This window comes from Zophobas morio, unplaced genomic scaffold (assembly GCF_036711695.1).
Source record: "Zophobas morio isolate AGI-343-1 ecotype UQ-CSIRO unplaced genomic scaffold, CSIRO_AGI_Zmor_V1 ptg000012l, whole genome shotgun sequence".
Lineage (NCBI taxonomy): Eukaryota > Metazoa > Arthropoda > Insecta > Coleoptera > Tenebrionidae > Zophobas > Zophobas morio.
Genome location: NW_026972117.1, coordinates 23,317,827 through 23,332,160, shown reverse-complemented (window position 1 = coordinate 23,332,160; position 14,334 = coordinate 23,317,827). Strand labels below are relative to the sequence as shown.

The 14,334-nt window shown below is 31.4% G+C and overlaps 1 protein-coding gene across 1 annotated transcript in view; it reads left to right on the top strand.

Annotated features, from left to right (window-relative positions):
• The first annotated feature begins 1,871 nt into the window (after window positions 1-1,871).
• The window catches only part of LOC135128038 (locomotion-related protein Hikaru genki), a 282,123-nt gene continuing 269,660 nt past the window's right edge, over window positions 1,872-14,334 (top strand). The window contains exon 1 of the mRNA XM_064054842.1: window positions 1,872-2,071. Within this exon, the coding sequence (XP_063910912.1) occupies window positions 1,987-2,071 (85 nt within the window). The 5' untranslated portion in view covers window positions 1,872-1,986. The remainder of the gene's footprint in view (window positions 2,072-14,334) is intronic.

The window sequence follows — 14,334 nt, the reverse complement described above, 5'->3', positions numbered from 1 at the left end:
TTTAGTAGGAATTCTTAGTTGAGCTAATAAAGTTTTAATAAATTCTGTGTACAAACTTTTAAAAATTGTAGAAAATAGGAAAGTATACTTTCAATTTTTCCAAAAACATTTTACTATGCAATGACACGTGAAACTGTAAAAAGTCAAGGGCGTAAGAAAAGGAAGTATTGTAATTGAGTCCGTCGGCCGACTCTCTACTTTTACGTTTTCTCGGCCTTTCATGACCCCTAGAAGACGAAGAAATAGGTCTCCCGTTTCCGTCTGTCTTTACGTTTGTCCGTCTGTCTGCCGTCCCGGATTTTTATTAGACAGATAATCTCCGAAAGCATTGGACCGATTGTTGTGAAATTTTGTATTTATATTACGAATATCATGTAGATGGTAAAACGCTAACCAAAATTTGTCTAATCATCCCCACCACTAATACGATGACGTCAGTTCAAAATTCTACATAGTAAATGGGTTTTAAATTGTATAAAATAACATAGTCCTACACATGTAGTTTATGACTCCGAATTGAGCTTTTGCCCGAAACGTCCAGATTTTTGAAAAAAAAAAAACAAAATTATGAAACAACATTTTGCAATTTAATTTTGCAAAACCGAATGCTTTGAAATCTTGCAGATGGTTTACAGTTATGACAAGCATGATAAATTTTTAATCAAAATATATTTACTTATCTCCTCCAAAAAATTGATGACGTCAGCTCAAAAGTTTGCTAAAAAATGCTTAAATGTGTAAAGAATGATGAGTTTATACTTGTGATTTATCACTGCATTAATATTTTTTAGATTTGCTTATACAGGGTGTCTGAAAAAAATTAATGACTGAGTCAATTAATTTTATTGATTAAATCAAGAATTACAAAAATGTAATACGAAAAAAGACATAATAGGCTTGCAGTCGTCACATTCCCGACAGCGAGGGAAGTACTGTCTAAACTCTTTAGACCAATTTTTTTAAATTAAAAAATTAAAAATTACAATTCTAATCGTCTCGATCGATTGTTAACGTCATAGCAATGCTTATAAACTGTCTATTAAAACGTTTCTAACATTTGTTAACAACTATTCCGTTTCGGATGTAATGTCACACACGTTCAAGAATACTTAGGTAACTCCGAACGCGAAACTAATCGATGACCTGTTGTTTAAGTTTGACACAACGAAATTACTTTTCGTATTTTTAATATCGAAATAACTTACAGGATCACGATAAATTGTTAATTAAGCGATTATGCGTTTTTAATGAAGTAAAGATTACGTGCAATGAATAAAAATCATACTCTAGTAGACACAAGATTTTTAACTCTCTTTACTCTCACTCTTACGTGTGCGCTGCAGGCGACTCCAAAAATTGTCTGTTCCGCACACACATGAGCATTTTTTTTTGGACCACACTATGTTTCCGTATTATTTATCTTATCTATACAGTGTTTAATGAAAGTGTTAAACAATACTGACAACTATGGCCAATTTAACGACAGTTTAACACTATTTTATGTAATTTGCTAAATTTTCAAAAATGAGAAATTTATTAGTAGTATAGTAATTTATTGATGATGAGTAGAAATTAATAAGCTTGCAACTTAATAAATTCGTAGATTTTAACAATACAAAAAATCGCTGTTTTTGTAAGAAAAATAATGGTAACTATTATTAATAAAGTAACGCAGTACTTCGAAGCCAAGAACGCTGACCTCTGCCAGCATCAATATTGCAATTAATTGCAAAGTGCGAATGCATAAATGCATTTTACGAGATTTCAGGCAACGCTTGCGCAATTCTTCCACAATCAGCTGTTCGTTGTAGATTGCACAGAATCCTCTGGCTCAACTTCCTCTGTTTACATCAGTCCGTCATCAAGTTCAGCAGCGTCGACATCGTTTTTTCACAAGCCGGATGTTGCGTATTCAGTATAACGATAAATTTTAGTAGTATCGCAGAAATGTAATTTGCATGATACTACCAAAAATTTCTTGTCAAAATGTTCGTGGTAAACAAATCAGTGCTTATCGCGTTGCTATTGGAAACCATTGCCACTTCAGTTCACGCGAGAGTAATACAAGAAGGTATTGTAATATCTTGCATGCAAATTGCTTGTTACGCTTCCGCAGAACATATTATTCAGTGTCATTAGCGATTTCTTATGGTTATTTCCTTCTGCGAGATTTTCAACTTTCACAATTATGTCGTGTACTTTACAGCTGTTGAAAAAGTTTTCAGATGTAATTTCCCACTTGAATTGTAATGATAGGGAATAACATGATAATATAAGAGTTTACATCGCTTTCACGTTTTTAGACAATGCGTTCTGAACGTAACTTCGAACCGCGCTTGATGAACTCGGGTCAAAAATTGGTGGATGCGCCAGGCTATTTTAAGAAATATGAATTGTAAAACTTTACAGATTGGTTAGTAGTGAATGACATTGTCAGCATTTCCTTTAGTAGCTGACTCGAGTTCTAAATCCTATTTGAACTAAGACTGCTTTTGAAATGTTCTGAAATGTACTGAACAATGAAATACTGAGTTGCTTGTCGCAAATGTTCTTTCAGGTGTGAGTTAAAGCCAGCAGAATATTGCGTTACACAAAATATTTTTCTTTATTTGTACTAACTTAATGTTACGCTAGAACGGGCTCTGTAAGTGCAATGCATTTTTGCTTAATGTGTTTGCTGTGGCTGATGTTATTAGTTCCGTTGTTAGCATGTTTGTACTGTTGTGGTATTGAACGAATATTACCAAACTTACACGTAAGTAATAATGGAAAAGCATTTCGTTTTATACAGTAGTAGTAACCGTAAATGCTGTTTCCTGTTAATATTAGTTGGTTTGATCCAACTTGTTCGTTACTATTAAGTACAAAGATGCGGTTACGATTTAATAACCTCCGTGTTTCAGCAATCGATTTGCTAATTTATGTATACTATTGTGGTTATGTTAAGCACTCGCTGAAGAGAGCGGTTCCTACTGTAATAATGATAGATTAATGATTTGGTGTAAATTTAATTCGTACAAAATTAGCCACCGATGTTTCATTAGTAAATTCATTTTTAAATTTAATCTGGTTTAATTAATTAAAAAAACAGATAGATACTCGCAATAACGTGTGATAAAAATGCTACCTATTGTTTGTTTTATTTGTATGTAGTTTAAATGGCAATGACAGTTACGGAAAACCAATATGCCAAAACAAACTCTTTTTTAGGCAAAACTAGTTTATTTTGTTAAATGTGTCCTTTGTATGTGATTTGAAATAACATACTGTGGTTTGATTTTTTTTGCAATAAATTTCATTTACTATAAAATTTGTTATTTCGATACTTACGAACCAGATAAATGGAAAAAGACCAGTAGTGGCTACGGAAATTTGGAAATATTGAAATTCTGTAAACACCATTGTTTTTAGTGTGAAGGTAATTTAGTACACTGCAAATATGTCATTACCACAAAAAACTCTGACGCCGTTATGTATGACGTTGTGACCTCAACGCCATACATGCGTGATATTTGCAATGTACTAAATTAAAGCTTCTCCCTTCAATCTAAAAACAATGGCGTTTACAAAATTTCCACATATTTATTCGCGCTCATAAATCCGCGAAGTTTATCTAGGACAACTTGCATAGTTTTCACGTATTTGTTAAACATCTAGGAATATTTGATTGCAATTAAATTTTTAACAAGAGATTAAAGTACCACGTGACCGACCCTACGCCAATCAAACGTTGCTAAACGCCTCGTTAAATGCGTGATTAACTTAATCTGAGTTAAAATATTTTATAAATTTATTAGTCGTGACTAAGATTGATTTTAATTCAATCTATTTGTTCGTGAAAAGTTTAAAATGATTCAAATTTTGTTGTTTTATTATTAATCTTACATGAAAAACTATAGTTTCACATAAACAGGTAAGTTATTTGTGGTAATTGTGTCTTTGACACTATTTATAGTAATAGAAATAATAATTTATTAATTATTATGTATTAAAGATAAAAGACATAAAATACATGTGCACATGGCATGTCTACAGGTTATTTTATACATTATATTATTTATAACAGAAAAAATAAAAGTAAATTACATCACGCTAAATAACCATAATACAAGTAAAATAATAAACGTAATTACCTAGAATTACAATAATCTACAAATTCATATACGGAATAAAAATATTCACGTACCTACTTAAGAAAATTTATTTAAAAATTTGTGCCAGTCTTCTTATAGGTGTAATATTGTTAACTTTCGTATAGAAAGCATCTGACAGATTGTATACATTTTTTAAAGAAGGTATAAAAGTGATTTGCCTCTAGTATTATCTATGAATAAAAACGTACATTTATATTTATGTACATAAATAATCAAAAAATGGCGCACTAACTTTACGACACGTTGTTAAAGACTATTTATTGAGCAAAGAAAAAACAATTTGACAAATCCTTGTACCTCAAAGTTTAATATTTCTTTTCTACATTTTACCATATTTTAGTTCACTACATATAGGACTGGGTCTATGAAATTAATCCTATTGTCAATATTCAAAAGAGTATCATCTTTTTTACCATCGTTTTCTTCAGTTCATATATCACAAACAAAATAAAAATTGTTCAAAATGAATCTGACGAGAGTGGCTAACTTTATCAAAATCAATATTATGTTTCTGTGTCAAGTTGACGTATAAAAAATTACCCTTTTTTATTGATTTTTCTCGACTTAGACCTGTTAATTTAATATTGGATTTTTGATTACTCTCTATAATAACATTTTAAAAATGTAAATAATGTGTTGTCAGTTTATTAAATTTTATAAGTATTTCTATAAGACTGCAAGTAAGATGGTTAAAATTATTCTTATAACCCTCACCTGAAGGATAAAGAGTTGACGGCACACGCGGGACTGTTCCCAAATTATTATGTTATAGGAGATCTGTGAATACACCTTTCGCATAGCAAGTAGTTTATAAGTTGGAAGTGAACAACATATTGCTCAAGTCGGTAGTCGCGAAACGCTCACAATTTAATTTTTTACTTAGAGCGCCTATGTCATAATTAAAATTCATGGTAGTATTCACATAGATTTCTAAATATTTGCTGACGATCGTCTAGATTTTCAAGAAAATAGCTTTATCAATACCTATAATTACAAGAATATCATATAGTATATTATAGTTCTTTAAAAATGAGAATATACATATTCTTGACTGAAATTTTTATTTCCCGAGTATAAGCCAAAGAAGTATCGTAATCGAATCTATCGGGCGACTTGCAACTTTTATGTTTTCGCGACGTTCCATAACTCCTAGAGAACGAAAATATGGTCTCTGTTTCCGTTTGTCTGTGTAAATTTTTATTGGACATATTATCTCCGAAACTACTAGACCGACGGTTATCAAAAGAATTTGATGACGTCATCTCAAAATGTTTTTTTTTATTGATTTTATTATTAGAATTACACTGCACGTGTCGGAATTGACGTACGTGTCCTTGCTGAAATATGTTGATCAGAACTTTTTTTGTGTTGAATTTCCGTTGTATTATTATTTTTGTTATATTTGACTGATGTATTTCTGACCAATAAAAAGTTATATTTCGTAGACGAACACAAACAATTTATATATCATTTAACTTCTTACACTGTTACTAATGTTACTTATTATCTATATTTGTTTTAATGTATATAAAGGTTACTACAAATACAGTTCGCAAAATCAATTTTTTCTCTTCTCTTGACTAACAAAATTTCTTTCTAAACTACATAGCACCTTACACGAGTTATGAATCTTTCAATGTCATTTAAATGACATTTTCGTGGATGTAAGGAGTGCATAAAATTCAAACTTAGTTTCGAATTTTTCTCGTGGCCCTGCATATCTTAGGAAAGTTGGTGAGAGAAAAAAATTCTTACATATTTTAAACTAAATAATACAACAGCAATTTAATTTAAGTACTTAGTATTACTAAATAATTATCACAGGCATTTGAAATTTTATTTTGTAATATATAAGACGGAATAAGTATCTGTATAATCATATATTCGTAAATTTATAATCATGTGTTTTCACTAAATGTGGATCGATTATTGGCTGAAGGATCTTTTCTCCTGATTTGAGGATATTGGTAACATCAGTGGATCCAAGCGGGTGCGAAAAAATTGCGGCAAAATCAGGGTCTGGGACGACCATTAATAATGTACGGTAACGGTACTCAAATATTAGATAAGATAGTAAGATTTGGTGTTTCAATAAAAAATCAAGCACTAAAACTGTTTTTATTATTGTTGTTCTCAGTTCAAAATATACATATATATTTTTTGTTTAGGGCCCTTACTTATGTTGATGTTTTCTCACTCTCATTTCCTAGACAGTCTTCTGTTTTTAGATTGCGCCATTAAGAAACTACGGTTATCATTAAACTCTGGCCGTTACCATCCTGTTGAGAGTACCAAGTGAAACTAGAATACTTCATTTTTCATAAAAATTAATTTCGTAGAGTCCTGTTTGTAGCCTAATGAGTTTGCACTTGTTACATTCGGGTGGAGTTTTATTTTTAACTTTTGTAATGTCTTTGTAGTATTAAAGCAGTTTCTTATTTCACATTGTACTTTCTTTGTACGAATTCGTAGTTTTCTCAGTAATATGCTAAGTACATCCGTAGAGCATATTGTAATATCCGTGAATACAAAGGAGGCATTCATTCAAGTTTTCGGAATGTAAAATAAAAATCTATTTAAAAAAGTGAATTATTCCACCAGTAGCTGCAGTATTTACGGAGGCCATACCAGGAACCTCATCGTCAATGTTATAATTATTTATCAATACGGGACTGCTGATTCAACTAACTGCGTCATGGCCATCGACTGATTTTTTTAATAAGCTGTTAATAATTAATACAATGTAAGATAACAGAATGATTTTATCTGCTAGTTAAATGACATACATAATCTCTACTAATATTACAAACAGGAACACTAAACCATAAGATTCTGTAGTGCATGAACAAAATGTTTTATTGCAATTGAAATTTTCACGTCTAACGGGAGATAAAATGTTTTGCTTTTATGCGAGAATAATCAGAAACATTTTCCTCCTTAATTATTTTACAGCAAACATCTAAAGGAAAAATTAAAACACGCTTAAAAAAACAATTTTTCTTTATTTTGAATTACCTGTTAAATATGCTGGAATAAAACCCTAAGAAATTACCATTTGCAGTTATTAAATAATCTGTTTAATCTCGCGAAAGTTATTTTTCTTTTATATGAAAAAATAGCGCGCTGTGGTCTATATACAATGGAAGAAATCATATAAAATATTATTACCGAGTATTTTCATTGCGAAAAATCGCTTCCAATATTTTTTATAAAAGCAAATGTTCGAATAAGAATTATACGGTATTTCATTCAATTTTTTTTTAAGGTTTTCCTCGTTTTCCAATAACTTGCGTACAAATTCCACGTATGGCGTGTATCAAAATTCTTAGTTTACCATTATGATTAACTTTTTACTGTTAACAAAATAATAGATGATAAAATTAAGTTAGAGTTTTAATCAATAGTAATAATTAAATAAAATGTAACACTACAACTACATGTTTTGTTTAAAATTTATACACTATAGTTACATTTTCTTTTCGTTTTCTACGTATTTGTATAGATTTAGACCCCTTATTTAAAAAGGACAAACGCGATATCAGACACAAAAGTTTTCATTTTTATAAAAAAGATCAAATTAAAAAATTCCCAACTTTTGCCATTTTTAAATATCATACTTAAAATGGGTATCGTGAATTTTGTAAAATCCTTTTTGATTATTTAGCCTTGACAAACGAAAGAAAAATCGAAGAGTGCTTTACGTTATTTATATAGTAACGTTTCTTTTAATACTAAGTTACTGATATTTATTTTTCAGATTTTTTTGGAAATATTGTTAGGATGAGCCCATAAACTTGGTATCAAAACAAAACTTATTTAGGTTGAAATGTGTATGTTGGAATCGCGTGATTAAAATGTTCTCTGCAAAATTTCCAACAGCTACAGGGGATCTTTAAGTTTTTTAAACACAACTATTTTTCCTTATCATGATGTAACTATTTTGGAAACTTTTGATTAAGAAACCATTGTATCATTTTTTGCTTTTTCTAATAAAGAATTCAAATCTGTAGAAAACATAAGTTCCTTCATTAGAAAAAATACAACTTTGCTTTGGAACTTTTAAAAGGACAATATGTATACTTGAAAATAATTGTAGCACTAATGAGTTCTATTAGACTTGATCAAAGAATGTCACAACCAGATCTTTTGTATACTATATACTAAAATGTAATATTTATTGTGAGATTTCTTATTTTACTCATTTCAAAATAACCTTCTCTCATTCCTGAACTACACTCGGACAAATATAGCTTTTTCGGAAAATGATTTTGCGATATTTTTTTAAAACCCCTATAAGTTAAAATAAAACTATGTATAAGTTATTCAACTAGAGATAAAGAACTACGAGTATGTTATGTGTATGTTTCTAGTGAGTTTCCATAACAAAAGTTCGTTGTAACGTCATCAATATTTTAACAATTTGAAAAATTTTATATCAATTTGAATAGGCACAGTATAATATTAATATAGCACAAGTACATTACTTCATGGAATTTATATAACCTTAATTATGCAATATAAAGAGTGGACTTCATCAAACTATTGGTAGGAATGATAACAGTTTACCATCTACACGGTGCCCTTAAAGTAGGTCTATATAAAATTTTACGACAAACTGTCTAATGGTTTTAGAAATTATTTGTGTAATAAAAACCGATACAGGCAGACGATGGACAGACGGAAACAGAAGGCCACTTTTTTCCTACTCTTAGAGGTCATGAAAAGTCGAGAAAACGTAAAAGTAGCCAGTCACCCTATTACAATACTTCCTTCGTGTACGTTGGGGAAATAAAAATTAAAGTTGTATTACAATAACTTAAGTAAGCAGATTTTAATTTTTTAAATGATAACCCTTCTAAGTTAAAAAATATGTATAGATAATGCCAACACAGTGTAAGAAAAAAAATGTCGCATGAGGTAATCGACCTTTTATGACCTTCGACTTGTGTTTGTTAGCTTACATTAGTATATAAAATTCTTATTCAATTTAGATTTGTTGTGAAAATCGGGACGCCTAGGAGAAAAACTAAAGTTATAAAATCATAAGTACATATTATGCTTTTTTTATCAAATTTAAATGGCATTTATTACGAAAAATTTGAGGTGACGTCATTGAAATGTTGGTGGGGATGATCAGATGAATTTTGGTTGGCGTTTTACCTACACGATATTTTTAACATACGTATCAAATTTGACAACTATCGGTCCGGTAGTTTCGGAGATTATCTTTGTAATAAAAATCGATACAGACAGACGACAGACAGACAGACGAAAAGGGGAGACCAATTTTTTCGTACTCTAGTGGTCATGAAAGGTCGAGAAAACATGAAATCAGCAATCCTATGGATGAACCCTATTACAATACTGCTTTACGCTTGAGATTATTTAGGCCCACACTTCTCTTAAATGAAAAGTTCTGCGATTGGTATTTTTATCTCTTGAGAGTTGTCTAATTTATTAGTACTAGATGTTTCTACTAGGTACAATCTATTATGTACTACTGAATTCGAAAATATCTAAAATTATTAAGCAACACATCGATACCAAATTTCTCAGTCCTCAAATTCATCAAAATTTTTGTATGAAAAGAACATATTAATACTTTGGCAAGTATAAAACTGGTACTAGATAGAAATATCGCCAAAATATTTGCTATTCGTCGGCAGTAATAGAATATTTTGTTTTGCACTTTACAGAAAAAATATTTGCACTTCTGTGCAACGGTTCTTGTAAACTCTATTTCAAAAATATGAAAATAATTACACATTTCAAAATTTGAAGTTGCCAACACCTATAAAATGCGTAAAATGACTTTGTTATATGTTTTACAATGTGATTAATCATTAGTTGACAAAGGTCCGGTTATAATGATACTTGAACATACAATAATTGGATGCTGGGAGATTTTAAAATAATGAGTTCCTTTTTATTATTTAGTCGCCTTTAAAAGCAGTTTTGTGAGACGTGGCATTTTACATATTTGAAAAATACTCTTCATCATTAACTCCAGTGAACTGTGTACTTTTATCAATGCATGTTCGTATGTTATTTGTTTTATTTTGTACTAATGTACACTTCAGAGATAAGCATGTTATAAGTGTTATTATAAACTTAGGGAATTCCAATATTCAGTTGAATGCTAAAACCTCTTGCTGTTGCTTCGTAGGAAATAAGGTAATGATCTTACAACTGTTTGGACTTTGGAGAGTTTACATTAATAGTGTTATGTGACATAGTCGAGAGCATTCGACAGAATTATTAATTACAATATTGTCGCTGTATAAGGGAGTTGGTGATTGTATGTTGCAAGAATTTCCAAACTGAAATAACCTGTAATAATATGCAGTGAATTTTATACTCATGGGAAAATAGCATATTAAGACACATATTTTATAAGATCCACTATTATCACACGAGCTCAAACTTGTAAAACGGGTCGCTTGCGGCGAGTTTTTACAACATATGACAAGGATCTTATAAAACAAGTTTTTTTACTACTTTTTCTATTGCGGAAATTTAACGTCTTTATTGTAAAAAATCAAAATAAATTTAACCTTACTTGGCAGCCGTGCAAGTTACTGTCGGATGTGTGTACGCCGAGCTGGGACAAATGTCAAGTTTGAGGTTAAATTAGAAAAAAAAGTGTTCTCATTCTTTCCACTTCGTTCTGGGTACTTTGAACAGCTTAGCAGGTAAAAAATCTTACTTGGGTGATGTAAAAGGCACGGAAATAACATGAAAATGGTTTCACGGTGACAAATATCAACTTTCTGTTAAATTTCAATTATGCCACATTATGAAGCCAGGAATACCACCAACCCACAAAGCAATGCTTTACTATGACTCTAGAAACACCGAATTAGAAAAGTATATTAATACGACAGATCAAATTATAATCAGCACGGTATTTATTAAAAATCGTGATTAATTACAATGATACATCGTTTTATGATTAAAAGTCCCCATCAATAAAAAATAATTAGATATTTATGTATAATTTTAATCATGCATGTCGATTGATGTCCAAGTATTATAATTCATCGCACAGGCATTGTTATGTCTAGTTATCCTCAACAATCATTGTTCAGGAATATCCGGATTACCCAAATATGTCACAGCCGGTGATCTGTAATATTGATTTATAAACTTCCGCTAAAAGGTTAATTTCCAAGTTACTACTGTGGAGGGAATTTTAGAACGCAGACTTCATAAAATTCCACTTTAGATTTCGGCTTCGACACAAATTGATATTGTTTTGTGGTAGAAAAAACTTTATACTCATAAAAAGAGCTCTATGACAAGTCAAAGGAAAAGTCTGCTTGCCAATTTGTTAACTCTTGCACGTTCTTTTAATTAAATTTATATTGGCCACTGCACTATCAAATTTCAGAAATTTCAATTCAGATTTTATAAGTGGAGTGAGTGAAGTGAGTTACATATCGTGCATTCAAAGCATAAAGTTTTCATCCAGAAATTTGATAAAACGAAAAATGTTTGCAATCCAATCCTTTGAATGTTCCAAAGAAGCGGCCGATACCTCATGTACAGAATATTCTTCATGGAAATGCGGAGTGAGCGATTTAGTATGATGGTAGTTTTTTTGAATTTTTTAACACTTCTGAGAGGAAATAGATAGATCAAGAGTGATAAAGGTGGCAGGTTTCAAAGCAAATTTTGCAGTCCGGGGACATAGTTAGAACACTACAATACTACAAATGCCGTTTAAAATTTACCCTCTGAAAATGTGTTTCTACGTCTGAAAGCGAGACCTAATTGCTAATACTATATTAATAATTATTCGTGGAAATACTGGGTTTGTACTGTCTTATTTAAATGGCACAACTAGCTAAATAAACCAACTCACAAACACGACATTTACAAGTTTCCTCACTCATAGCACCATACTAGAATCCAAATTTAATGTAGGTATGTAGAGAGTTAGGAAAATCAGGCTCTTTATATTAATTAAGTTCCTGCTTTGTTCGGAATATTTGAATAAAGCACGACAAGATATATAAGCCAGTTATAATCCAGTTTATCACTATTTCTTTCAAATTGTTGGAGTTAAAAAAATAATAAAAGTATGGTGTGTCTGTTCTTAATTCGTTTAGAATTTAATCCATATGTTTTTTGCGCTGGATGTCTAGTTCCGGCATGAAATGTTTGCAAAAGGGCTAGATACGTGGAATTAAATGCAACGAGCAAAATGCAGCGAAATTGCCATCCCTTTTCTCATAAAAATTTCAACAGCGGCACACCTTTTACATTGGGGCGCCTATTTTCTACAGACACAATTTATTCCAGCCGTTTATAGCGCGTAAGAGACTATATATTATTCCATTTTCTAAAAATGGCAGCGTTTAATAAGCACTTTAGATCAATAGGACATTGCGAAACGCCTTCGGATTGAATTTTTTCTTTGCAGGGTTTTGGGTTTAATCAAATTTTCTTCGGACGTGTAAGGGACGTTAGGGCTTTAGGTAACACGAGACTATGGAAGCAGTGTTAGCGACTTGGTGTGTCACTGACACCGGATTCAAAGAGCTTTCCATTACGAATGCGGTATTGGCGAATTTCGCACCCCACAAATTCCTTTCTGATGTTGTAGCATTACAAACGTGTTTGAGTGTGTAATAAATGGTTTAGTCATAACTAAGCGCTCCACGGATAGTAACAATGGGTTGAAGCTGTTATAAGCCACGAAACACCATCAGCGGAATCGATATTGCGCCATTAAACTAATCCAACTTTAATGGGTCAACAGTTTTATACAATTTGTATAGTGATCAAAGAGATATTCGCGACTGTTTATTCGAAACCGAACGGAATCAGATTTCTCGAGATACGTATTTAATTCTGAAAGTTTACGGACTTACTCCATTTTATTTGATTTTTTTGGTTTAAACGTTTTAGTTTAACTAGTTTGTGCTTTATTATGAAAGTTTCCACGAGATATTAAGACAATGCGTTTTAGATGACACCATTGTTGTGCTAATAATAGTGAAAAGAAGTAACCTGGGTGACTTTGCAAGATGAGAGTTACGTTCCAATTTAATTAAGTTCTGTAATAATTTCTGAGCCTATTTTTTTTACTAGAACGTTGTAGTGTTGTTAAAGGTTTGATGGAGAAAAGCAATTACCTACTTAATATTCCTCACTATCAGTGAATTCTAACGGTATGAATACTTGGGTAATTCCATTTGGAGCAGAATTGGAGTGGGCCACTAACAAATGGCAAAATGTGTGTAAAATAGGAAATAATTTGAAGTATCTTAATTAATAACTATGGAAAAAAATTGGTCGACGATTATTTCGACAGAACTTCCCTCGCCCATAAAGTACAGTACATCAAATCAAGCTCTTTGGCAAAATTAAAAAATTTGATTTTACGAATTTTATTTTTTTTAATGACCACCATTATAAGTTAAAATAAAGATACGTATGTAGTGTTCAAGTAAAAGTAAAGAAACGTGCTACGCGTTTGTTTCAAGTGAGATTTTCTATTACAAAATTTTGTGTTGACGTCATTAACATTCTTCGTAACCACACGTGTATCAATTTGAATAGATGCAGTGTAATACTAATAATAAAATAATGAAACAATTTAGTCCCGTCTACCGTGTGTAATAGCAGAAGTGTTACTCAAGAATGAACTGAAAATCATTTATAGTCTTTGTAATTTAAGACAAATAGCGATAACGCGTGTCGAGATTGTATACGTGAAACAGAGAAACTAAACTAAAAGATATTTTCCACGAATTGTCATAACCAGATCACAATGCCGACGATCCAGACTTTTTTATTGTTCTGACTTCCGCTTATTAAATAAAACATTGCATTTTATTCTGATTTTCGATGTTGTAATTTACATTTGGTTAATTATATCTTGCTTAGGTCTAGGGGAAGCAAACATTTCTCTAGGGGAGGCTCAGCATCCCCTGGCCTCCCTATAGCTAGGGCCTTGTCTAGGGGCATGAAACGTCGAGAAAATATGAAAGTACTCCATTATTATACGTCCTTAGCTTATGCTGAAAAGATAGTGGGAGCATCGAAGAAATGAAGACGATTAGTTTCGTCTTCAGGAGCCATCGAAGAAATGAAGACGATTAGTTTCGTCTTCAGGACCCATCGAAGAAATGAAGATGATTAGTTTCGTCTTCATTTCTTCGATGGCTCCCAC